The sequence below is a fragment of the Apostichopus japonicus genome, chromosome 6 (genome assembly GCF_037975245.1).
Source record: "Apostichopus japonicus isolate 1M-3 chromosome 6, ASM3797524v1, whole genome shotgun sequence".
NCBI classification, from domain to species: Eukaryota; Metazoa; Echinodermata; class Holothuroidea; order Aspidochirotida; family Stichopodidae; genus Apostichopus; species Apostichopus japonicus.
In genome coordinates, this window is record NC_092566.1 from 8,174,744 (window position 1) to 8,202,147 (window position 27,404).

At 39.5% G+C, this 27,404-nt stretch overlaps 2 protein-coding genes across 7 annotated transcripts in view; one reads left to right on the forward strand and one right to left on the reverse strand.

The window, feature by feature from the left end:
- The window catches only part of LOC139968872 (uncharacterized), a 57,335-nt gene that overhangs the window by 18,600 nt on the left and 11,331 nt on the right, over positions 1-27,404 (reverse strand). The gene's annotated exons all lie outside the window — the stretch shown is intronic.
- LOC139968857 (uncharacterized) lies at positions 1,367-7,829 on the forward strand. The gene is made up of 3 exons (XM_071973432.1): positions 1,367-1,961; positions 6,067-6,167; positions 7,038-7,829. Exons 1-3 carry the CDS (start codon positions 1,684-1,686, stop codon positions 7,238-7,240), a joined length of 582 nt encoding a protein of 193 aa, XP_071829533.1. The 5' UTR covers positions 1,367-1,683; the 3' UTR covers positions 7,241-7,829.

The following is a 27,404-nucleotide window of genomic DNA, read 5'->3' on the forward strand; positions in this document are numbered from 1 at the left end:
GTGTCTCAAGTAAGCAGCCAGGGAACCAGAATGAACACTCGCGAAGGGCCGTTTCCGGCCATCTGAGGGGTTTGTAAAACCACAAATTTTCTTGTACGCTCCGCGCCAACCAATGGTGGCGCTCCGCTCAGATAGTCGTGCATACAACTTTGCAAATCCTGGCTACGCCCCTGACTTTTAATGAATTTCTGTGGATCAAACTCAAAGCTATTTCGAATGGAAAAAAATTGTTAAGATATTAACAAGAATAAACTCTAATTCGGAAGATTCCTACTTTAGCAGTAGCATGATTTCACCTCATTTTGTCTCAAAAGAAAACTTGTTCCTTGTTTCCCATTTTGCACATTGGATATTGCAGTGCTAGTATGCATATTTACCTTGAAGGGGGGTGGGGGCGTTGATGGAGTGATGTGTATACGCAAATGAGAGTGATAAAGGGTACCAAATATAAGGCTGCATCAGTCCAATCGAATTTCTGCAAAGTGCCCTTTGATGTCGGTGCCCCCCCCCCCCCAGATTAAAAGTGCTTCCGCCGCCCTTGCAGACAATGGTGATTATAGTATTAGTAATGAAGGCAAGGAGAAGGGGAATATTCCTACAGGAAGACTGACACGTACACATATACTCCTAATCCTACGCATACTAAGCTCTGCATACACATAACTGTGCCAAAATCTAAATTTAAACGGTAACTTATATTTGGGCTCTTAAGTTATGCTCGGAATTAATCCATGACCTAGTACTTTAGTAGGCCTATATTCAGGCCATTTGTAGAACACATAAAATGCATACGGTACTAGACCTGTATATAATTTAAACAAGTAGCAGTTTTGGAATATCATTTAAATTAGACACTATATCCTAGCCGCAGCCTGGCCTAGCATATAGAAAAAGTCTAGGAAGCCTAAGTTTAGCTCATTAACAGTAGCACCTCACCGGTCTTTTCTGAATTTAAAGCAGCATTTTGCGTTTGGGCGCCGTTTTCTATTTTTTTGACATGTCCATCGAGTTTTTTACATATATCAAATACAAAACAGCAAACTAAGATATCAGCCAAGTTTTCCCTGCCAACATGGTTAATTGGCGAGTAATTAAGGATATTTGCAGAGAATGAGAAAAGCATCCACGACAAAATTCCACATTTAAAATTAATCGCATACAGTACCCCAAACCCACTAGTTTGAATTCAACCAATCAGAGATGCAGGTTTAGTTATGAGCCGTTGCTAAAAATAGATTCAAGACTTTGCGTTGTCACAACCAGGGAGTTGTTATGGAACTCCCTGGTACAACTGCCATAGGCCTATAGACTGTACACAAATCAGGCTTGGTGTTGGATTACGTATTGGTCAATGACGTTCGTAGTGTTTAAAGGCGATATCGCTCGTAGACTTTTTTTTGAGGGCGCTGGCATTATCGAGGTTTCAGCGAGGTTTAATGGGACCCCTATTAATCACGTGACCTCGGTGGCAAATTTAGATCAGTGAATAGCACAGGCAAGCGTATGCGTAACAAGCCCGTACCCATGCACACAATGTTATAACACAGCATTTCAGATTACTGTATTGTTTACCGCAAAGGATTTTCGTACGCGATAGTTTGTTGTTTGTGTGCCTTTTGAGTAAAGAATACTGTACGATTTTCGTACAAATACATTCGATTAGACTAGAGTATAGTGACAATCATGGAAAAGGGATCAGGGCAAGGAGAATCGGGCGAAAGAAAACGACCTTATCCTGGAACGAGCGTAGGTTCAATTGGAGGAAAGCCATTGTTGCATGGACCTGACAAAAACAGCAGTGCAAAGGAACAACAGCGACGAAGAGATGCCACGAAGATCTATCTTCTACGTTCCTACGTAAACTGGCAAATGGAGAAAGAACTCTACAAACATGTCCACGATTTGACTACTGTTAGCAACGCAGATTTCGCAGAACATTTGCTTCAGGATCACACAAAAAGGTAATGATTTGCTAAGCTAGGCTAAAACTGTATAGGGTAATACTAGTACATAGTAGTACTACAGGGTATTGTCTTAGGTAACTGTCAGTATTGCGAAGTACAGAAAACTGCAAAGTTCGGACAACCCTAAGAAATACACGATTTCACCATGATAACCTGCAAGCGAGAGCCAATATCACTAAAAACTAGGAAGCTACAGTTATTTCCTCTCCAAAATGACCCGTGCGCAAGTATGTACGTACATATCTGTCAATAAAATGAAGATAGTTTTTAGGGTATTTTAAGGCTTAGGTGTTCGAACTTCGCAGTGTCTATGCTATTGTATTTGTAACGGGTACCGTTGTTTTCCGCACACGTTACTTTCCGCTGAAACAAAACGGTGTTTTCCGCAAACAAATTTGTCAGCGGAAAACAACGTTTTTTTTCAGCGGAAAGTAACGTTTTTTTTGGAGGGACAGAATAACTTACTGAATTGATTAGGATAAATCGGATAGGATAAATAGGATAAAACAGGATAAATCGGCCATTATTTTAGATGTAACTCGTAAGAAAGGTGGTGCAAAATGCGTGTTCGACTATTAAAACAGCCCTTACTTATACAGCCATTTCCAGCGAAAATCAAAGATACCGCCTTTTACAATTTTTTTTTTAAACTATCATTACGCGGACCGCAGTTTTAATACTTTATTAGATAGTCAATCCTTCATAACGCGGGTGTCCCTTTGCCCTTTTATCGGCCGACCACCACATACTTCTTTAATAATCCCTAATTACACACCCCCAAGCCTCCTCTGTATTATAAGCAGCTTAACTTTTCTGACATGAACTCAGTCTAACCATCCTTTATCGACGTTCTTTGATACTTTCTCATGTTATTTTAATCATCCTGCCTGAATTTGGTATCCTAAAATATGCGGAAAATATAGTATACATGAAGGTGAAAAAAGGTGTTTTCCGCAGAAGAATTTTTCAGCGGAAAGTAATCAGCGGAAAGTAACGTATGCGGAAAACAACTGACCATTTGTAACATAGGCCTACATGATTTGATGAGCCTAGGCTTTGTAACTAGGCCTATCATTCATTATTTTTCCAATGGACCTAGCGTATGCTAACCTTATCATACTTATCCTAGCACAAAATAGCAGTAAGTTGTATTACTGAGTCATCATCATCACTGTTTGTGAATGCTTGTCATGAGGATACTGTATAGGCCGTGGCTATTCTTACGACTAGTGGTAACAATTATTTATAAACTGTTCTTACGACAAAGGCAAATTCATGTGCTGTAAAGTAAATAAAGCAACTGCGCATGTAGTAGGGGTAACCCTAAACATAACCCTAAACCTCAATCCTAACCCTAACCGGAAGTTATTGTTACTCCTCGTTGTAAAATTAGTACTCCTAATCACTGGCGGATCCAGGGCCTTTGTTTGGGAGGGGCCAAGGTGGCATTAGAGTGATATGGGGGAGGGGTCTAAGGGGAGGGGGTGCGCCCCTCCCCTTTGGAAAATTTTCTATTGCTGAATGCCCTCAGATGCAATTTGGTGCCACAAAAGTGTACAATGGTGATGTTAATTTACTTCTAAAAAAAATGTTTCCCAGGTGTAATTTTTGTAAAATATTTATAAAACAAAGTTCCGATCATCTTTCTCAAGAAATTTTATTTCTCATAGGTTATAAATTTCTTACAACCAGCCTGTAACTGCAAAATGGTGTTAAACTGTAAATCCTCATGCTCATACATTTACATAGCTCCCAACTCTTGAGAAGGCAAATGCTGGTCCATGCCACGAATTGCCATCCTGGGAGAGGGGTATAATGGGAGGGGGTGTCCCCCCCTTTTGAATTTTTTGGAATCCTGGTGATGCCTACATGTAAAATGGTGGCACTTAGAAAGGCTTTTGTCACCCAAAATTTTCTGAGAAATATGCATTTTTTTGTGTGTAACATCAATAAATTGAATAGTAGGTGATAATTCATTCTTTCCCGTTGCATGAAAATGTTCACTGCTCGCCCCAATGAAAAGAAATATAGACTAATTTGAGGTTCAAATGATGCTGTAAAGGAGGTTTTATACTCTATTATGCTAAATGCTAAAGAAATGATGGTTGCTTAGTCAAAATTTGATGCAAATTTTTTTATGTATACTTGACAATTACAATGCGGTTTTTTCGGACGCTTGTGCGGGTCAGCGGGTTGGGTGTTAGAATGCGGGTCTAATTCCCGCGAATTGCGGGTCAGTTGGGAGCTCTGCATTTAATTTTAAACCAGAATACGAAATGGTTTAGACTAGTCTACCACTGCTATTCCTCTCGATTTTTTTAATTTCCAATCATATGATTTAGCGGATGTTCGGAAACACTTTTTAGCTCACCTTTGGGGGGGGGGGGGGCATGGCCCCCTTGGATCCGCCAGTGCTCCTAATCATAAAAATGGCAACTGCCCATGCGTATCGGAAATTATTCTTACGACTAGTCGTAAGAATAGCCACTTTTTACTCTATACAGTTAAAAATTAAAATATCCTTCCTAAAGAACACTGACAGGGACGGGGGGTCTTTAGTTTCACTCCTCATATTTATGCCATGGAAAGCTGGGCCTTCTCATCACCAAAAAGTAAACTGTTTTTGCCTCAACAAATTGATGGAAATATATTTTCTAACCACTAGGCCTAGGTGATCTGTTCATCCCCACCCCCTCCAGGTTCTAAATTGTTATCAGCTGTCCTTGTTTGAAGAATAATTCTTGTGAATGAGCATTTGAAGAAAAGCCTCACCTATGCCCAGTCATAATTAACTAGGCATATAACATAACCTATAGTATTAGTAATAAGTATCTGAAGTTAGTGTTCATAGTAACTGTATTCCCTAATTTTGTAATATACACCAGTGAGGAAGGCATACTGTGCTGTACAAGTACAACCACATGGACCTGCAATTTTTCCTATAAAAATAATGCATCTACATAAATAATTTAGAATCACTCCTAACTGATTCACATGTTTTCACACCGCTGCGTATGCAACTAGACCTTAGGTTTTTCTAAGGTCAGCCACAGCCAGCATATATGCAATCAAGTTTTAATGGTTCATTTGGGCAACAGGGTGTTATACTGTTATCTACTGACTGTCTGTCCTCCATATTCCAGCAATCATGTGTACATTTCTGTGTTTGGGATTTTTGAAGGAACCCAACTGCTATGCAAGAAATTAGGTAAATTAGCCTCACAAATTGAGGGACCATAGTACATATAGCTATACCTATATAAACCTTTATATAGCCATGCCTGGAGGTAAGAAAGTACCAGTTTTTTTGTGTAGGCCTGATGCTCATACTTTATGATGCTGTGCTAAGTTATCATATTTTTTATATATAGTCAGTACTATGCTTGTTTTTGTTCAGCTTCTTGTGAATGATCTGATGTTTAGTGTTCAAAAATTATAATATCTATTAAATTTGGTGGCCGAAACTATCTCTTGTGGAGAGTAATCTAGTGTTAAATTAATGGTAGTCTGAAATCAAGCTATTCATGTAAACAGGAATTTTTCACAATGGTGGGCTTATGTCATGGAGTAAGCTAGCATCTCAATTCTCACTCATGAAACCAACTGCTCACATAAACAGGAAGCTTACACAGTAGGTAAAAAATGAGTGTACATCAAACTTTGATCAAAAGACTGGACATCTTTTAGCGATATGAAACCAATCAGTTCACTAAGACAGGAAGTTTACATAGTAAATTTTACATTGACATGTGAGCTCAAGTTGTTGGGCAAGCAGTTGGGCACACAAAATTATCCTTACAATTCTTGAAAGGTACCGCGGTTTATGGATATGTTGAAGAAGAGTATGAAAGAATATCTCATCCTTATCTGGGTTTAAATCAATGTGGGTTAACAATATGTTATTATTGAAATCTGCCTAAGTGTTTGTTTGTTACTTTTCTCTTTCATACTTTTTCTTGGGTAGGTATGATAAAAACATGTATGTTTGTAATGATTTGGTCATTACCAGATTCATTACGCATACAATTAAGCTTGGGTGTACAGTAAAATTACTGTTTCAGTTATATGATTTACGGACAATTTTTTTTGTTTCATTGTATAGGTTTCAAATGCATCTTTTCCGGAAAGATGCTGAAAGTCAAACAGAGGCATTCTCAGCAGCTGTCACCACAGAAAGATCAGTTGACACTCAGAAAGGAGAAGGTAAATTTATATGTTTATCCTTGCATGAATTACAGACTGGAAGAGCAGTGCTAATCTTATCTGATCTGATGTGATCAGAAAAATAATACAATTTCATTCTCATTAAATTCCAAAAGAAAAGAAAAAAATGGTAGCATATTGCTCATCCACTAAAAAGCATACATGTGTATGAAAATTTATAAAAGTAAGTGGGCCTGATATTCTCAGGATCTTCTTTAGAGGCAAACTGACTAGTAACAGTAAATTCAAGAGACACAATAGAGCCTGGAACAGAGAGGACATGGTGAACACAAAGAAAGAAGTTAATGGTGTATTGAACAAAAGGAGTCAGTGAAAGCAGAGGTATTTAGATAAACTGTGCTAAACTGCGTACAAAGCGAGGATTAAGTAAGGAGAGAGGGCGAATAAACTATAGCAGAATACAGAGATGGAGCAGGATAAAGTTAGTCATGTCCTTCCTGTATATTGAGCCCATTCAGTTGAATGGTGCTAGGGCATTCCGTCCACTCTCTCTATCTCTGCTGTGGTGTACTGTGTCTGAGATGGTTAAATACGAATTTAGTTACCTGTTGGGACACATCTTTAATGGTATGATTGGGCAGCTGAAAGTGTTCCCCTACTGGAGTCTCCATTTTCATGGTATTGATTTGTGACTAGAACTGCTTCTTGAGGGTGGTCTTGGTTTCACCAACATACTTGTAACCTCAATGCCCTCTAAACTCAATGACACCATTTAAATTGAAATATCAGTTTCCAGTGCTGCATAAGTGTGATAAGTTCTAAACAAAAGGTATAATTTTAGTCACAGCCATAGAAGCTATAGCAGGATACTTGCAATCTAGTAACTCTTGTTTTATGTAATCTCTACAGATACACCTGATCCAGTTACTTCAACACCTCTCAAGAAGCCATCTGCCAATGTTCTGTCCAATGTCACCAGTAGGATTAGATATGGAGCAGCATGGGAGAGAAACCTCAGACTATACGAATACACATTGCCACATTTACATGATCCTGAACAAAAGAGATCATACATATGGCAGGGACAAGCACTTTTCCCAGACATTTGTTGACAGGTTGTGCGACATTCACAAACGTTGGATTAGCAGCTATTGATACATCTGCATCACCAGATTGAGATAAATTGCTTTCGTCCATTTCGTTCGATAGTAGCTATGACTGTGAATCAGGAGCTTGGCCACCCTCTAAGTCAAGGTGGGCAAGGTTGGGGAAATTCAATCAAGGAGTAACAATCAGAGAATGGCCAGCTTTATATTATTGTATATAGGCCTACACGCACAGCGTGTATAAATATCTGTATCGGTTTATTTATACTGGTGTTCATTTCCGTTGCCAGGAGGGGATATGATTTGAACGTGGGGGAGGGTGTGGGGGGTGGGGAGGGGGTCCCATTTGAAGTGTCCAAACGATGCTAATCTTTACATCTATCTTCTTGAATCACATGTACCCCTATCGACACGATCAATCAGTCCTGTCTCTCACCTCCTCTCATGCACTGGTGTATTTATTTCCTGGCAAGATAACAGTTAGGCATAGTAAGGGTCAGAGGTCATCACAACTTAAAGAGTTGTGCGAGTCCCTGTGGTCTCTTACATCCTGGTAGCAGTAGAGAGAAGAAGCCTAATAGATCAGAAACCATAATCATCTTCTGTTGTGTCTTATTTTCCAGCATCCTTGAAACATTATATCCTTCCCCTTTGATTTGTTGATGTCATAAAGCTGTATTTATGTTGTGCATTATTTAATTCCAGTATTTAGATTGTATATTCTCCTTGTGTATTTGACAGTATCCCAGTGATCTCAATTTTTCTGCTCTTGTTTTTTTTTTCTCTGTACTTTCATATCATATCTATCTCTACCCATAGCCTCCATCTCCACATTTTCTTTACCTTCTTCCTCCATCCCTTCATCTGTCTTTCACTCTTTCTTTTTTTGACCTCTTTCCTCCCCTCAGTTTACCCTGTATGTTTTAGTTTGCCGATTCACCGCCCCCCCCCCCGCATCTCACCCCCAAAAAAGTTCACAAGGTTGACAAGTCTCCCCGTGCTAGTCCCAAGCTATACACCCTTGTGGTGACCGTTCAATATACTTGCGGATCAAATGGAAAGCCTCACCCCCACCCCTTATTCCCAATGTAATGAATCCGCAAATGGAAGATTATTCAGAGTTGTTCGTGATGGTTCAATGATCTTATAGTCAGGCATAGGCCTATATGGTTCTCTTTGTCCTTCATTGCCGTCGAAGTTTGAAATGAATTAATCGTGCTAGGAACTTCCGGGCAATGTTTAATTTTCTGTGGCAAGAAAAAAAGCTTCCCCCAGTCTCTCCTGGTTGACATATAGAGACCGTACGCCTATATGGTCACACAATAGTATAGATACGTATGATCCATGCAGACAGCTAGTATATATATTTTTTAATTCAATCCAGTTTCAGTTAAAGTTTCGAGTTGTAATTCGAGTCAGTCGTGATGAGGTGCCCCATGGTGGAGCTGGGTAACCCACCCCAACCCCGTTGCCGACTTTCTGGCATTTCGTTGGGAGCCGTTCGGAACAAGAAGCAGGATAGTCAATTCTGGGAGTACAGTACGCTGGAAAGCAATACACTGACGTGATTTAGAAAAAAAAGTTTTTTGCTTTGACGGCCGATGCTCATCGAGACACTTTTCAATGGAAATAACTATTAGTTTATTGTTCATGTACTTATTCCCTTTTTGCCAATCCTTTCTATAGAGGGTGGAGCCGCCCCTTATGGCAACGTATTTTCCTTCCCTTTTCCGTTCAAGTTTCGTTATTTTTTAATTCGGGTCAAAGGGGTGCAAGGACAGGGTTTACGTGCACCGGTTAGGAGGACAGGGTGCAGCTAGGGCAAGTGCTCTGTGATCGCCTAAAGGGCCCGTTGCCAGGAGTTCAAAAATAATTAAATATACATATTTATCTATATATGGTATATGACATAAAATGCTTTGACTTTCCCTCCTGATATATAACTAAAATTTATATCTAAAATACAATGTAAGCTGTGACTCTGTCTATGTATAATTAATACCTAAAGTGGCTGAAATACCAATTGTTTACACATGACGGACTTGACTTTACGTTTGATACCCAATAGTTTGTAATCACTTCAGTCAATTTTTTCACTCATTCGCGTTTGTCTTTTTGTGACACCAGTCAGCGTGAATCAGACATAAAGCTCATAACTATTAGTTTCTTGAGCTGTTTCTTGACTTCGACTGCTCACCATGTAGGCCTAAAAGAGTAAAAGCAGGGAACTGCTAGAGTAGCAGCTCCCTGGTCAAACTATTACGCCTGATGCAAAGCTCGACCGTAACTTATACTGTACAGCCCATTAGTTGTGAAAAAGTTCTGAACGTAAAACAAAGCACAGAGTTTTGTATCACACAATACACACGAAAACGCGGCGTAATACCGCACACTACTGACCAGGGAGTTGTTCCATAACAACTCCCTGTACTGCCACAGACAAGAAACTATGCAGGAATTTCGCCAAGGCCACCGTTCAAGTAACCGAACCCGTTTATTGCTTACTAGCCGTAAATACGGGATTGGTGAGAAATTACGAGACAACAGGATGAACCGGTAGAGGGTAGTATTGATATTATTTTTGAATCGGGTGGTGTGAAGGACAGAATTTACGAGGAAATTACGAGCGATCCCACCTTTAAATATTCATATTATGGGCTAGGTTAATTGGGATCCCAGCGGAAAATATCTTGGAGAAAAACAAAGTTGAAAGTTGCAAATTTTTCGACTTTTATGCCACCATTTGAAGTAAGATTTAAATAGATAAGCTAGTTATGTATGTCGTTATGGCATAGTGGATTCAGTGAGGTTGAGAAATATCATAGAAAAGGACGCAAAATGCTGCTTTAAGTCTTTCTTTCTCAATTGTAAGTCACGTCTCCTCTTCACAGTATTTTCATTGACACTCAGCATTTCTGCCATTTGTCGATTTGTGAAACCCATCTTCATATATTCCTCCACTTTTCATCCATTTCAAATGACATTTTGAACATTTAATTTTGTTATGGTTATATCTTATGCAAGATTCCAGGTGCGATTCTCGCTTTTAATTGGGTCAAGGTCTAGTCGTCGATATAAGTTTGCATACTTCGGCATCACAGATTGAGCATAGCGCCATCGCTCCAATTTAGTAGTAGTAGTAGCTTCCGTTTTAGAGGTAGTGGTATTGACATCAGTAGTAGTACGTGACAATTTAGATGTAGTACACTTCGAATTAGTAGTAGTACGGGACATTTTAGATATAGTACACTTCGAATTAGTAGTAGTACGGGACATTTTAGATGTAGTACACTTCGAAGTAGTAGTAGTACACTTCAAGTTAGTGGTGGTACATGTCACCGTGGTCCTTTTGGCGCTCCATAGATCGCAGGAAATTTGAGCTGTGCAAGTGACTTTCCCACGTTCGTTTCCATTGCAACGCTTGGCGAATTGATTACGTAACACACCGGCTAACGCTCCAAACTAATCACCTTGAAATGTGGAGAAGTGGGCAGTGGCCAAAATGAACGGCAGGTTTACTACAGGGCATATTTTCAAATGTTGAAATTCTGGTACAGAAAAATATTTGTCTCTAACAAAATATAAAAATTCTGTTACAGAAATTATATATATTCTACAGAATAAATTATATTCTATGCAAAAATATATTTGTATTGTGTGTACGGAAAATATATATATTCTCTAACATTCAAGCTCTATTCTGTGCGAAAAATATATTCTGTATATACGAAAAATATATTCTGTATATACGAAATATATATATGCTAAACAAAGTACGGTGCTCTGTAAGTGCCAACTGAGCTTGTTCAGTAACTTCAGTGAACAGCTTATTCATTATATTGCTGTTTTCTTCACATCCTCTTTCTTTCCGTTGATGTATTGTCATTGCAGTCATTGCCGAAGTGCAACAAAATAATTGAAAGACTGTGGTTAGAGAAGAGCAAATAGTGGATTATATGCTAAGTCTTAGCCTAGTGTAGAAATAAGTATGTTGTTTAGAGTAGTCTAACGTTAACATCACACTACCAACTATCCTACTTACGCGCTATATCTGGACGCCATGATTGCAGTACTGCTGTTATACGTATGTGATACGATATGTTAATGGGACTATTAAAGACCAACTATGGAGACTTTTCGATGAACATAAAATCCCACCATTTTTCATGTATGTAATCCTTAACTGACTCCAATTACATTGCTGTAATTAACTTTACCAATTTCAGACGTTAAATACGGGAAAAATGGGACGAAAAGTCAGCTTCTATTTCAGACATTCCTGAAACATTCCTAAGACATCAGGTGACCATGTGACGTCAACGTTTGTATACCTCACTCACAACTATACATTTAGTTTGTAAAGTCGTATACTTGAGCTGCCAAAAACATCAACGATATTACTCCTTTTTCCTCAAAACGCTACAATTATGTGTTGTTGGAGGTTGCAGTTATACCCCCTCATCCAACAAAAGCATCAGCTTTTTTAGATTTCCGAGTAAAAGAACCGACGTAAAACGCCGCAGACTTTGGATCAATTTTTTGAGATCCATGCGGAAAGATTTTTCAGCACCCGGAGTATCTCATGCCCATGAGTGAACATGCATGACCATGCTTCTGTGTATGCTGCAAATGTCTCATTCCAGGGGCGTATCCAGGATTTTCCAATGGGGGGGGGGGGCGTCAGGCATGAATGATCGCCGTCCTGGGGGATGGGTCTAAGGAGAGGGGTGGACAATTTTTGCTTTCGAAGAAGGGCTGAAATGCAAAATGGTGCCATATGCATGGGCGGCGATCCGTACTTCCGAGTGGGCGGGGGGGGGGGGGGATATGACCTTGTTGACTATCAGAGCCTTATATACAGAGAGTTGCGACAACTGAAATTTGGGCGCCATTTTGGGGCCAAATGGGCAACATACAGTATGTGTGGGAATGGGCATTCAGGTGGATAGGGGAATTTTTCGATGGCATTGTAGAAATGTGAGCGGGATTCTGGGTTTTATTTTTGGCCTGCTCATGTTGTGGTGCTTTTATGCGCCGAGGCTGTGTAAGTAGGGCGTCGAGTGTCGAACGGGAGGGGGGGGGGGGGAGGGATTGGCTGCGCTCAAGTTCAAGGGGATGAGGTTGGCACATTTGGAAGTCCAAATTCAACAGTTGATATTCTGGTACGGTAAAATTGTATTATGACTGGTTATATATCATATTGTAACACATATTGCACAGTTGCGGAATAATGTACATTCTTCCATTGTTGCCATGGTAACCAAACAAAGCCTGTGATTGGTCAAAATTGGGATTAACTGTAACTTGAGCTAGCAATGGCTGATGAAGTTGATATTTGGACATGTGACTGGTACTGACATGGTGCACAGAATCATGAAGCTAGGTCTTTGAAAATTGGTTGCTATGGTAACTAAATGGACCAATCACATTTTGTCTGTGTTCCAGTCCCACAAAATTTAGAGCGCAGGGTTAAAGGTGACATGTGGGGCAGGGGAGGGGGATTGTTTCGGGGTATCACAATTGGTCTCGTCGGTCGGATATAAACAGCCACGTCGGGAAAAAAATGAATTAATCCCTCCCTCTCCTCCAGGATCAGAGAACGTGGTCGGTTCCTGGAGTACGCTGGCATCAGTCAGATGGGGGCCTGTAGGAGGGAAAAATTGATGCTGAATTTTATTCAGTGATAGGCCCCGCAACTTTAATATATATACCAGGAAACTAACCTGTAGTTCTAGTGTGGAGGGGGGGGGGGGATTTTTAGTTGCACATTACCCAAAATAGCTATGAATACTGTACATTTAGATTGGAACACTCCCAGAACAGTATGACATTTAGGCAGGCATGGGGGGAGGGGGGTTGCCTCTACCCACCAGCCAGGTCGGTCAGAATAAATTCTCAGTGACAGACGTCTGGAAGATGAAATTTGCTGCAGTTACTCTTCTGACCTTGGTTTTGAAAAAGAGGGGTGGGGTGGGCAGTTCTATAAGTGTTATACCGTGGCAGTTGGAAGAAGGTTCATAAGGCTTCATCACAGAAGCCTAGGCTGAATATTTCTCACTCAGCCACTGTCACAATGTGGGTATGACCTAATTTTATTTCAAATGTATGAAATACGAATAATTAATTGCAGCTGACAGGACTTTACCACCATAATATGACCCAAACTGGGTGCTGTAAGGAATTTACACTAATCTGGAACTCACATCGCAAACATATGGTATATGTGAGTAGGATATTTCAGCGTCATGAGAACTAAGCTGCTGCTGGAATTTGAAAAGATCTACTTCAGAATATTTTTGTGTGAGAGTCAGGCTTTTATCTACGAATTTTATGTCTAATAACTTGAAAAAGCTGCATCTATATACTATAGGATCCAAAAAGTCAGAAATTCTTCAAAATACCAATTGTGCCTCTATTACTAGGCATGGGCTTCTATTATTAATGGATAAGGTAATCGTGACCAGACAACACCCCCAGACAACCCCCCCCCCCAACAGAAGCATAAATATGTTGTCAGAAGTCGAAAATTAGAGTTGTTTTTTGAGGGGGGAATGCCGGGGGGTGGGGGAGTTGCCCGCCAACTACGGTAAAATGCTAGGCCTAGGCTCAGTCAAATTGAATTTCCTGGGTTATGTCCTCTTTTGCTTGGAACTGCCCGGTTGTAAGAATATGAATTAGGATCTGTATACCGTACCTATGTATGACATGGACAAACATGATTCCTGAGCCTAATTAGGCCTATGGTTTCCAGTTGACTCTGTTATTTTTACCTGCTATCCTCTAACAGGACACAATGTTCTAGGAAATATTTTTACGTAGCCTACAGTGATATTTTAGTAACCTAATTTTTCAATATTATTTCATAGAAGATAGTGGAGTTCTGGACCAGTTCAATTCAAATCATCAAGTGCAAAGCAGAATGATTAATCATTTCAATGGTCTGCCAGATCGCCACCCAAATTTTCATAAATAATAATCCAAACAAGCTCATGACTCAATGGAGCCAAGCAGTTTTTCATTAGGGGGCTAGGCTAGCCCTTGGTGCTTTGTATTGCACACTGTGCTTCGTAGATCCCCGATTTGTCTTGCCACGCTGGAGCCTTCAATTTAAGGAATATACTCACTAAACTTTGCAGAGATATTTTTATGCACCTTATAACAAATCTCATCCCAACATCCCAACTTTCTTGATCAGAACTTGTTAAAAATAGACCATTTTCATGCCTGAAATTTATGCTCTGTTTTCAGTGTTGTTAACTATGTGTGTATGTACACTGCACAGTGCACCATACATAGTGGTAAGAACTGTGTGGTGTGACCCACAGTCCTGGTTATGGACTAGGCTAGGCCTAGTGATACGAATCTTAGTTCACTGTACTAGGCCTAGGCCTAGGTGAAGTACTCACATCGCAAAGTTTGTGATTGGAGTTCGCCTTCCAGTGAAGCCTGTTTACTTTCGCCTCCCATGTTTTCCTCCGATCTGGGTTTGTTGGGAATCTGAACAGCTTTGACCCATTTTCGGGACGATTCGAACAGCCCCACGCTGAACAGCCAGGCATTCTGTGATGGCAGCGCAGATGTTGACTGCTCGAACGTACGTTGTTGTCGATCGCCAGAATTAGTTGGGCCCAAAATGGTGCCATGAGGTCACGTGATCGAAAATTCCCGGACCCGAGTTGTCGCAACTCTCTGTATATAAGGCTCTGGTTAACTATCTAAGCGTAGCGCCACCATGAGTTGGCGCGAAGCGTACAAGAAAATTTTGGGATTTACAAACCCTCTAGATGGCCGGAAACGGCACTTCCCGAGGTTTCCAAGCGGCATGTACCCAACTTTAAAATAGGGATGTCATGTCCGAAATATCTCATAATCAGGATCCAAAATACTTTTTTTAAAATTTCGGGTGTTATTTTGGGAAAATTGCCCCTGTCAATCTTGTTTCAGGCGCAACGTTAGAATGTTCGAGAGCTCTTTTATATTATTCGATGAAGAAAATGGCCTCATGCAGGCTAGTATAGGCCTATACACATGCAATACACAATTACACATAGGTACATTCCTAGGTACCGATTGCTAGGGCATCCAGGTGAAACGTGTATTAAGCATTACCCTGGTAACATGAGATTCTCAGCTGTTCGAGGGAACATGTACGTGTGTAGGCCTACTATAGGGCCTATATGAATATTATGAGGTTGCATATATGTACTATATCAATACCGTGGGCGCAATAATACATTTTGTTGTTATAGGGCCAATGAAGCCTACAGTCAACTATTCTTGCTTTATAAAGACGCTTTATTTGAAAAGATCGCACTGCGTTTATGGTAGGCGAGAATTGAAGCTAAAAAAGAGCCGTACATTAACGATGATGCATAAATGTAGGCATGAAAATATTCTTATCCCTGGCATTTGGTGGGGGGATATGGTGTATTACATCCCTTCCACCCATTTTCATGGGGGATATATCCCCCCTTCCCCCAGGATCGCCGCCCATGGCCATATGTGATCCATTTTTCGACCTTAATAATAAGCAACATTTCCAGTAAATATGGACACAAAATGCACAATTTAGTATGGCTGGCATGTCACTTAGTGTTTATAGTGATAATACAAACACAATTACCATCTATGTTTCTAAAACTATTATGCCGCCGAACTTCACCAGAACCTTTTTTTGGCAAACAAAAAATAAAGCATACGGGAGGGGGGGGGGGGGGTTGAGCGATCACCGACATCGCACATAAAAGTCGTCATCAATTTTTTTTTTTTTGCTAATCTTTTTTTTTTGGTGACGGCCAATAGGGGGGGGGGCGCGCGCCTGTTGCGCCCCCTGGATACGCCCCTGCATTCTGTGAAAATTATATACTGTCGATAGCTGTGTCGGACCATGGTCGGACATAGCTAATGTGAAATTGACCGTAAACACGCCCTGGACGTCCTTACATGTAACATTATATCACGCAGATGACAGTAATATATTTACTGTAAGAGATGACCGTATATATATACCGTGCCAAGGGTATAGCATTGTTAGTACATGTACGGTAGTTAGTTACAACTCTCGCCGGCGTTGGCTCACAGCATGTGTAAATAGCCATGTTAGGATTTATCTATTTCATTTGTTGTATTCCAGTATCGTGAGTTCGTGATACATGTGTAATATTGTCCGTTCTGTTTATTCCGATACCTGCATGTTCCAAGGAGTTGAATAAAAGCGGTAGTATGTAGCGATCGGACGTTTTATTTCGTTAGTGACTGTCTTGTGATTGTGGGATGTTACTGGTCAAGGCCTGTTTCAACTAGACCTATATGGAATTACACAGAGTCACGGTAGTTTTTCGCCCAGGATTGAACAAGAAACGTGGATTAGGATATTCACTGCTAAATTTGTTTATTGACAGGATACTTTTTCTGTGTTTGTACTTTTGGATATTAAAACGAGTAAGTACTACGAAAGTATATTGTACCGTACGGACCTATTGACGCTACGCTATGTAAAAGATGCCTCCATTTGAGTGGAAATTTTGCTAATAAAATAAGCAATTTAACTAAAATTTCTGCTTATAATTGTCTTAAAACTTGTTGTTAACCTTCATGTGTTCTTGTTTTAAGCTAACAGCTTTTCAAACGCTCGAAATTGGAAGTCAAAAACAGTACAATTGTTCGCTATCTGTGTACAAACAGTACCTATATAAGCGTTTGATTTTCGCGGTATGCCAACTTTGACGTCACACGGTGACCAGAGGCTCCTTTGGGTCAATCTCTGTTTTCAGACATTCCAGAGGTTCATGTCACGTGACTACCCAGCATGCTGGTGTGAGCTATTGTTACAGTGCGGCGTCTATCACTCTATCACTCTATCATTCTATCACTCTATCCGTCAACAATTGGTAAAACCGCTCCCACTCGCACAGTGTTTGATGGAATTTCATGAAACTTGGACACAAGGACCATTAGGTATAGGTCCATCAAAGATGGTCCGAAATTTGGGGTCAAAGGTCACCTGTGGGCCGTAATGGGCCATTTTGTTTTCCTACAGATTCTGTACCGGTCGTGGCAAGACGCAAAAAGACGGATGGTTTCGTACAAGAAGTAAAAGTCACCGCAATTTATTGGCTCCGCACTCGTTTATGACTATAACTCCCGTAAAACTATCGAAAATACAAAAATAGAAAACTTACAGTACTAAATACAACATTTTTATAATTTGTTTTTTGACATAAATAAAACTACACAAATTTCACTATTGCACAAACATGAACCATCAAATACATGAAGAAAGCATTTAACTTATAATATATAAACACCAAAATACCTCTTTAGCCCTTTAATGTCTAGAACTTCCAGCAACCACTATCACCAACTGCTTACGTGGCATTACTTTCCATTGGCTTCGCATGGATCTCAGATCTTAATATATGATTTATGTGTTCTGGCTAAACGCAACCAATGCCAGTCGTCCCTTTTCCGTGTGCGCCCAATATATATCAAAGGACATTGAAAAGGACTTATTTACATAACATAAATCACGAGGGTTCAACAAGCCAATCAGGCAAGGTACTCGTTTAAACATGAGCAAATAATTATGCAGCTGAATCTTAACAATTTGAGGTATGGTCAAAACAAAGTTACCAAATGTTATATAACACACAACAATACGAAAAACGAAAAAACGCAAAATACATTTCACTACATGGCCCCTCAAAATGAGAAATCATTTTATACGCCAAACACTTAACATGCTACACAGTACATAAATGCTTAGTATACAATCGTAGAGTGGACTATGGCCCCTCATGACTACTCTCCTCTGAAGCCTTAACTAATACTATCAATTTATGAATTGGTCTATCAAGAACATTAACAGGACCTTGACGTTTACCCTTATTATCAATGTGAGAAGCTAACCTAAGTTTCACCTTACGAACATATTTGTCACTACCTTCAATTGTCTCTTGTACTCTAGCCATGGGCCACCTATTTCTTGGCTTGTCAATATCCTTAATTAAAACTATGTCCCCAACCTCTATGTTGACAGATGGCGAACACCACTTTTGCCTGACCTGAAGATTTTGAAGGTATTCCTTCCTCCATCTGGACCAAAATACATTTAATAAATATTGTACTCTACGCCATCGCTTTCTAGAATACATATCTGCAGAGTCGAACTGACCTGGAGGTGGAAGAAGTATCTTCGACTTCAAAGTAATTACATGATTAGGAGTTAACGGCTCTAATGACAATGGATCATACAGAGTTTCTGTAGTCAATGGACGGCTATTAATAATAGAAGTGGTTTCATACATAAATGTCCTAAGAGACTCATCATCAAGTTGAGTCCCTAACTTGTGTAGCATAGAATCCAAAATACAACGAACCGTTTTAATCTGTCGTTCCCAGACACCACCCATATGACTAGCTTGTGGAACATTAAACTTAAATTCAATATAATCACAACCCAGCTCGACCAAGCTTTTACTTACAACACCTTGGTTCATTTCCTTTAATGCAGCTAACAACTCGTTATTTGCCCCTACGAAATTAGTGCCCTGATCACAACGCAATTGTCTTACAGGGCCACGTATAGCTTGAAAGCGTCGTAATGCATTCAAAAAAGAGTCGGTGGTCAATGAATTAGCTACCTCTAGGTGTACCGCCCTTGAGGCCATACACGTAAATAACACGCCATACCTCTTCAACTCCTTACGACCTTCCTTTACAAGCCAGGGACCAAAACAATCTACACCGCAATATGTAAAGGGTGGACTAGACTCCACTCGATCAACTGGTAAGTCTGACATTTTCTGTTGACCCAAACTACCACGAAGCCGTCTACAAGTAACACATTTGTATATCACTTTACCAATTAAAGAACTACCACCAATGATCCAATAACCATTTGCCCTAATTTCGTTTGAAGTTAAAACTCTACCCTGGTGGGCAACTAACTCATGAAAATGTCTCACAAGAAGCTCTGCAACATGGCATAACTTAGGAATAATTACAGGATGCTTCACCTTAAACTCGATGCTAGATTTAGATATACGACCACCAACACGAATAACACCATTTTCATCCAAAAATGGATCTAGAGCATAGAGTGGACTGCCTTTCTTCAAGCATTGTACTGGATCACTACTTAATGTACGAAGGATTTGAAGCTCTTCCTTAAATGCATAGAACTGAACTATTTGCAGTATTTCAATCTCGGCTTCAAACAAAGAATCTACATTAAGTTCCCTAACCGGAAGGAAGGTTTTACTAGCCTTAGCCTTAAGCATAGCCTTTAGCCAAAGGCATAATGCAATAGCCTTCCTTGCTTTAACCAACTCGAAAAGGAGCTTAAACGATCTACTTCCAAATGATTAGAGCATTTGACACTGGAAAATGCTACCTGGCAACATTTAACCTCTGGGTCATGATCAAAGACCTCAAGGTTTGTAACATGCTTAACCAGTGGGAGTTGACTTTGCCATAACATCTCTGGCCCTCTAAACCAGCTTGATGTCCTTAATTCATCAACTGTAAGTCCACGAGAGGCACAGTCACTGGGATTTTCAAACCCTTTAATAAAATGCCATTGGCTACTACTACTCATTTCATGAATCTGTTGCACCCTATTTGCCACAAACACATGAAATCTTTTGACATCATTATTGATATACCCAAGGACTACCTGACTATCAGACCAGAAATATTCATTGATAAAATTGTACTCCAACTCTTGTTTCAACAAGGCACTCATTTTTACCGACAATACAGCTGCAGTCAGCTCTAGGCGTGGTACTGTAACAGGCCTACGGGGAACAACCCTAGACTTTCCAAGAACAAAGCTACAATGAACTTTACCTTCACGATTAGTCATGCGCAGGTAAGAACAGTAACCATACCCAATGGTGCTAGCATCACAGAAATGATGCAGTTCTGTCTTTGTAACGGTGCCAAGTTCAACAGGCTTAAAACACCTATCAATTCTGATGGTTTCTAACTTAGATAAACCCATCCTCCACTTTTCCCACTTACTATGTAGCTCATCTGGCAAGGGACTATCCCAATCTAAATGATCATAACATAATTGCTGTAAGATTTGCTTTCCTGGAAGCACAACTGGAGCTATAAACCCAAACGGGTCATACACCGAAGCAATCGTAGAAAGGATACCACGCCGTGTCAAAGGGCTATCACTAAGTGTTATCTTAAATTGAAATTCATCTGATTCAATACACCATTGTACTCCAAGAACCCGATCCAAATGAGTTGCGTTTGAGGAGAGATCTAAATGCCCAGAAGCAACCGCAAGATCTTCCTCAGGAATTGATTGCAACACAGCCTTAGAATTACACTTAATTTTGGTGAAGTTAACGCCGCCCTTATGTAGCATTTGTTTCGTTCGAGAAATAAGGTCTACAGCTCTATTAACTGTATCAACAGATTGAAGACCATCATCCACATAAAAACTTCGATTCACAAAACCTGCTACATCCTCCCCGAATTTAGAACCATAGTCTAATGCAATTTGTTTTAGGCCAAAATTTGCACACCCTTGAGATGATCCTGCTCCAAACAAATGTACAGTCATACGATATTCCATAGGGTCACCGTTAAAATTACCCTCACTCCACCAAAGGAATCTTAGAAGATTACGCTGTTCAGGATTAACCTTAAACTGATAGAACATTGATTCTATATCTCCTGCAAATGCAATTCTTTCTTGACGAAAACGACAGAGAACACCAAGTAGATCGTTGGTCAAATTAGGACCAGTAAGTAATTGATCATTTAAGGAAATTCCTTTGAATTTTGCACTGCAATCAAATACGACACGTATCTTTCCTGGTTTCTTAGGGTGATATACTCCGTGATGAGGAATATAGTTTACCTGATCAGCATTTAGCTCAGAAGTAGGAACTAATTCAGCATACCCCTTGTCAATAATGTCTTGCATAAAGGTAACATAATCCTTAGCATAAGTATTACTACGCTCCATTTTCTTTCTTAATTGATTCAAACGATAGAGAGCCATACATTTATTATTTGGAAAAACCTGAGACAATTTCATGGGTAATGGCAGTTGATAATGACCATCACTTAACTGGCATACTCCCTCCTTAAGGATGTTAAGAAATTTCTTATCTTCTCTTGAATAAGCACTTTCAAAATTTCGTTCATTAAATTCCAATTCCATTAACCCTGCCACCTGAGTTGGTTCAACCTCCCTAACATTACATTTGAAACAAATCTTAGCCCCATCACGTGGTAGAATACTGTCAAATTCAGAAGTGGGGCGAGGAGTCACAATAAAGTGGCTAACTCCAACAGGATCGCACTTATCCACAGACAATTCTCGAGGGTTAATTATGCCAACAATACCCCAACCCAAGTTGGTTCTTTCAGCATACGGACCATTATCAGGAGGAGAGATAACCTCAATAGGCATTAATGCTTTAGGGCAATTATAGCCTATCAACAATCCTATCTCACACTGTTCTAACGGCATAAGATGATTGGCTATTCGCTTCAAATGTGGCCACTGCCTGGCAGTTCCCGGAGTGGGAATATGAGATCTATTGGCTGGTATAGAACAACGTGTATACGAAACAGGCAAGGGAACTTTGGTACCTTCCCTATGCCCTCTAACAGACAAGCCACCAATCCTACTACTGTCTACCAATTGATTCTTAGATGACAAAGTGGACAGACTCAACAACGTCTTTGAACCTTCCACGTTCAGCAGCTCACAGGTCTTATCAGTAATAAATGTACTATCTGACTGAGTGTCTAAAAGGGCATACACAAGGACTTCTCTTTGCGGAGCATCCACATGAGAAACATATACAGGAAGGATGAGAGAATTCATTGTTATGTCCCTTAACCCACTTACATGACTCAATCCTGTGTTAATTGCTTCTGTTTGAATTCCAATTGACTTACTGGAACTACAAACAGTTTTACCTATGTGAGAAACAATGTCACCGTGAAGTGCTGTAGGATGAGACCTCGAACAAATATTACATACGAGACGATTGCGACAGAATTTTGATATATGGCCTTGACGTAGGCATCCATAGCACAAGTTTTTGGTTTTTACAAATATCTTACGATCTTCGACCGTTTTAGCAAGAAACTTATAACAACAGTCAAGTCGGTGATCACCTTCACAAATTAGGCATTTATACCTATGGGCATTGAGTTTTGTACTTGAATTGTCAAACCCTGTTTCGACTACAAAGTTACTAGCACCCCTTGTGCCTCTTGACCCCTTGCCCTTCTGGCTAGAAACTATTAAAGGATTACATGCAATATCAGCTTCCTTGGCGATAAACTGTCTAAACTTACCAAATGGCGGAAAATCATCCCATTCTGACAGTACTCGTCCCCACCTTTTGACCAACCAATCAGGCAATTTATCAAGCAATTTGCGATTTTCCCAACTATCATTTAGGAAGCTAAGCCTACCCTTGACCAATTTCATAGCAAACTCGCACTGGCCTAGGAAGTCTGCAAACTTGCGAAGTGCAAGTCCGTCATTAGGTTGGATGTTAGGCCACCCTTCAAGTTTAGATCTAAATGCATCGGCGATTGCTAAATTATTACCATATCTATCGTCAAGAAGTTTTCGTACCTCTATATAGGTGGAATCAGAAGGAACCAAGAAATAGCCCTCCAAAGCATCCTTAGGTGGACCACTAAGGTACCGTTTAAGATAGTATATTTTCTCAGAGGGGGGTATGCCCTTATTCTCTAACAATAAATCAATAGCACACTTCCAGCCAGGATACTGTAACGGGTCACCACTAAATATTTCAGGTTCTGGAACTGGAAGTCTATTTAGAGATACTTGATACAAAAAATCATTGGTTAAATTACCTAGGTTGGCACGGGTTGCCGTAGGCTGATCATTGTTTCCACCTGTTAGGGGAACATTAGATTTAGTGACGCCTTGTCTTAGTACGGGTTGCTCTAAGTATGCCTCATATGTTAGGTGCTTCCTATCCTGTGGGTTATTAACATCACCCAGGGTTTCGACATAATTTTGAGTATATTTAAGACTATCGTCTGGGAAATCCATGTGCACTGAACCCTGTTCTCCAATTGCATCCAATTTTACCTTAGCTATGGCTAATTCTGACCTTTGCAATTCAGCTTCATGCTTTGCCCTTAACTCTAATTGCTGGACCTCAAATTTTGCCTTCATTTCTATTTGTTTTAGTTTGGCCTCATGGGCTGCAATCGTTGTTACAATTTCATCTTTCGTAGAAGAATGAGATTTTGCCGACACTGATGATTTTGAACATGAGCTTTGGCTAGTAACAGAATGGATATACTCAGAAACCCTCTTTATTAGATTACAGTGTTCTATTTCTATTGCCTCAAAAATTGAATATTTAGAACCCATTTGATCAACGGTCGAAAGCAAATTATCGACTTCGATGTACACATTAGACAAATCTGCCATAGTTTCTAATAGAACATCACGTTCGGCCTTAATATCTACTAAATTGCTCCTTTCAGAAAGTAGGCATTCTATCTTTAACACATGTTTACGCCACTTAGAGATTATGCCTCTAAATCTTTGCTCCTTTTGACCCAACTGATACTGAAAACCTTTCTCAGTCAAAATCCTTTGACGAGTGTTAAACCCAGACGTTTGGTCTTCAGAAACCGTGCCCTCATTATCAGCAGAGTCCATCATAATACTGGATTGTTAAAGGTTCAACTCAAAGTACCATATATAATGATGATAGGACCGAACACACAGTCACTCCTAACACAGTTATAAAAACAAGGCTACCAAACCTAACACTATTTTACTACTATACAACAATATCAACATACAGTCCTACATAGACTAGACTGTCACGACATAACACAAAACTAACGGTATGAAACAGATAGAAAGATATAAAACGGATATCAAAAATATATATATATATATCTAGCTAAGCCTTTACATTGCAACCATTATACCTTATAATTCTGAAAAGTTCAGAGAGTAACGACACCGGTCTTGTGGTAATAGTAACGAAGGGTTACATGGCTACAGGCCTGGAACCTCGCAGAACTGGATGCATATTGCTAGTCAATGGTCAACGATATGAAGATAGCAACCTACTTCAACAGTTCCGCAAAATAACAAAATACCTGTTTTATGGTATAGCCAGAACGTCGCTCAAACTGGTATATTAAATACTATATGATGGATGGATATGGAGGCCGTAAAACACGTCTGCCGTAGTTTGGCTGCAAATAATGTAGAGCTAGTCGAAGATGGTGGTAGAATGAAGTTCTCGGATGGTTTCCACGCCGATATGTTATTGAAGAAAGACTCCCTGGAAGACGCACGGAAGTCCCATCCAAGAGTTTTACTGTACCGGTCGTGGCAAGACGCAAAAAGACGGATGGTTTCGTACAAGAAGTAAAAGTCACCGCAATTTATTGGCTCCGCACTCGTTTATGACTATAACTCCCGTAAAACTATCGAAAATACAAAAATAGAAAACTTACAGTACTAAATACAACATTTTTATAATTTGTTTTTTGACATAAATAAAACTACACAAATTTCACTATTGCACAAACATGAACCATCAAATACATGAAGAAAGCATTTAACTTATAATATATAAACACCAAAATACCTCTTTAGCCCTTTAATGTCTAGAACTTCCAGCAACCACTATCACCAACTGCTTACGTGGCATTACTTTCCATTGGCTTCGCATGGATCTCAGATCTTAATATATGATTTATGTGTTCTGGCTAAACGCAACCAATGCCAGTCGTCCCTTTTCCGTGTGCGCCCAATATATATCAAAGGACATTGAAAAGGACTTATTTACATAACATAAATCACGAGGGTTCAACAAGCCAATCAGGCAAGGTATTCGTTTAAACATGAGCAAATAATTATGCAGCTGAATCTTAACAATTTGAGGTATGGTCAAAACAAAGTTACCAAATGTTATATAACACACAACAATACGAAAAACGAAAAAACGCAAAATACATTTCACTACAGATTCCATGGTACAATGTTGAGGGTTTGTCACGATAGTACTATGGAAGTTTTACCTTCAGGGTGTTCATGAATTTGAGATCAAAGATCAACAAGGGGTCTTTTGTGGCCCGGGCCGCGGCCCTATATTTTCAAACTGCTCCTGTTCGTACAGTGTATGGCCAGTTATAATGAAACTTGGTCACAACGTTCCTCGGGATGAGAGTTACGAGGGGTGTTCAGAAAATTGAGGTCAAATGTCATTTAGAGGGGTCATCGGGGGTCATTCTTTGTAATATTTTCAAATATCTCAATCTCCTCAAGATTTTGATGGATCATATTCAAAGTTGAACTGATGATTGTTGGATTGTGTATGAATAAGGTGATGCCTAATAATTTTTGGTCAAAAGTTAATTAATTACAATTAATCCCCATTGTTTAAAAAATCTGAGCCTTCACCTTTTGCCAAAGCTCATTTAATTTGTCTCCCAGTCTCTGCAGTGTTTGTTTACATTTGTGGTTAAGCTCTGCAGAGGCTGTTAGTGGAATTAAAGCAGGACTGGGAGTTGTTATTAACTGTTGAACTGTAAGCATGAGAGCCCAATAGCCAATCAGCACTTGCCGATTCTTAGAAGTCTTTGAGCCTGAGGTATGTAGGCAGCCAGACAAAATTTTGGCAAGGAGTGCTTCAGGTCTGCTCAGGTAGAGGGGAGAAACTTTAATAGGGTAGGTCAGTGGTATTGTTTGAAAATAAGATTTAAAGGGGGAAAATAGGAATTATAGCCAGTGGTGTAGCCAGAATTCTGCTAACGGAGGGAGGGGGGTTATCCCTCATGGGCCCAAAAATTGGTGGAATCTGAAAAATGGCCTGAAATTTGGTGGGCCATAAAGTTTTGTGGGCCCTACATTTTTAAGCTCGAAAAAGTATGAGCTTCTGCACCATTGGTGCTCTAGTTGATGGGTTATAGTAGGTTTTCGAAGATTATTTTTTACACATGTTGCTAATGGGTATGTAAACTCCTAAATTAATGGAAAATCTCAACAACAAAAAATTGCCTCCATAGTTGGTCTTTAAGCCGGCTAGATACAGTAGGCTTTGCTGTCGATCGTATCGTCGTACTATCATGTGCAATGTGATGTCGCAAAACCACTAACTTTGAACTGCATTTCGGTTCTGAGCAAGGTCACTGAAGTTACTGAACAACAAAACATCTCAGTTGGCACTTACAGAGCACCGTACTTTGTTTAGCATATATATTTTTCTTACAGAATATATTTTTTGCTCAGCATAGAATTTTGTTGTTAGAGAATATATTTTTTTCTTACAAAGAATTAAAATTTATTTTTGCACAGACAATAATATTTTCTATAGAATATATATATACATTATCTGTCACAGAATTGACATACTTTTTGAAAAGGATATATATATATTTCTTTAGAGAATACATTTTTATATCTAAAAGAATAAATATATATATACGAGTCAGTGCAAATTAAGTTACAACTTTTAGTAATTAAATATTCAATCAAGCGGGTATATAGATGATGTAAAACGTTGGTTTTCTACCTGTAACACAAATATTAACTTGCCTTCAAAGCCTTAATTTGATAGATTGGCAATGACACTCGATCGTTTACTTAGTAAAGTTGTACGCCGAAGACATATCATCTTTGCCAAAGATACGAAGGAGGAAATTCATTTGAAATTATTTCACTAATGTAATAAGTGACATACAACAATTTCAAACACTGTTAAAGTTGAATTATGGGACAAATAGTAAGTTTCTGTACTATTATGATATGTCATACAGACATAATATTGTATCCTTATCTATTTCAAGACAGTAAATCATTCCTAATGATTTTTATAATGAAGTTGGTTGCAGATTAAAATATACACTACTTCATTATATTCCAACTTTATTTTGTTTCATGAGATGTAATTTTTGAGAGTGTTTTTACTGTTTTCAGCTATATTTTCAGTTGAGAACAAGCTATTAAACTGAAGATAAACCAATGGAATTCTCTCTTCAATAAGTTTGCTAATGTTTGATAAACGTTTTGTTTTCTTGGACTTTAATATCGCTGATATATCTGTTTACTAATGAAAGAAGTCGTTATATACTGTGCACCCTGGTGAAATTTGCATGTTATTCCTTCATTGCGTCTCCG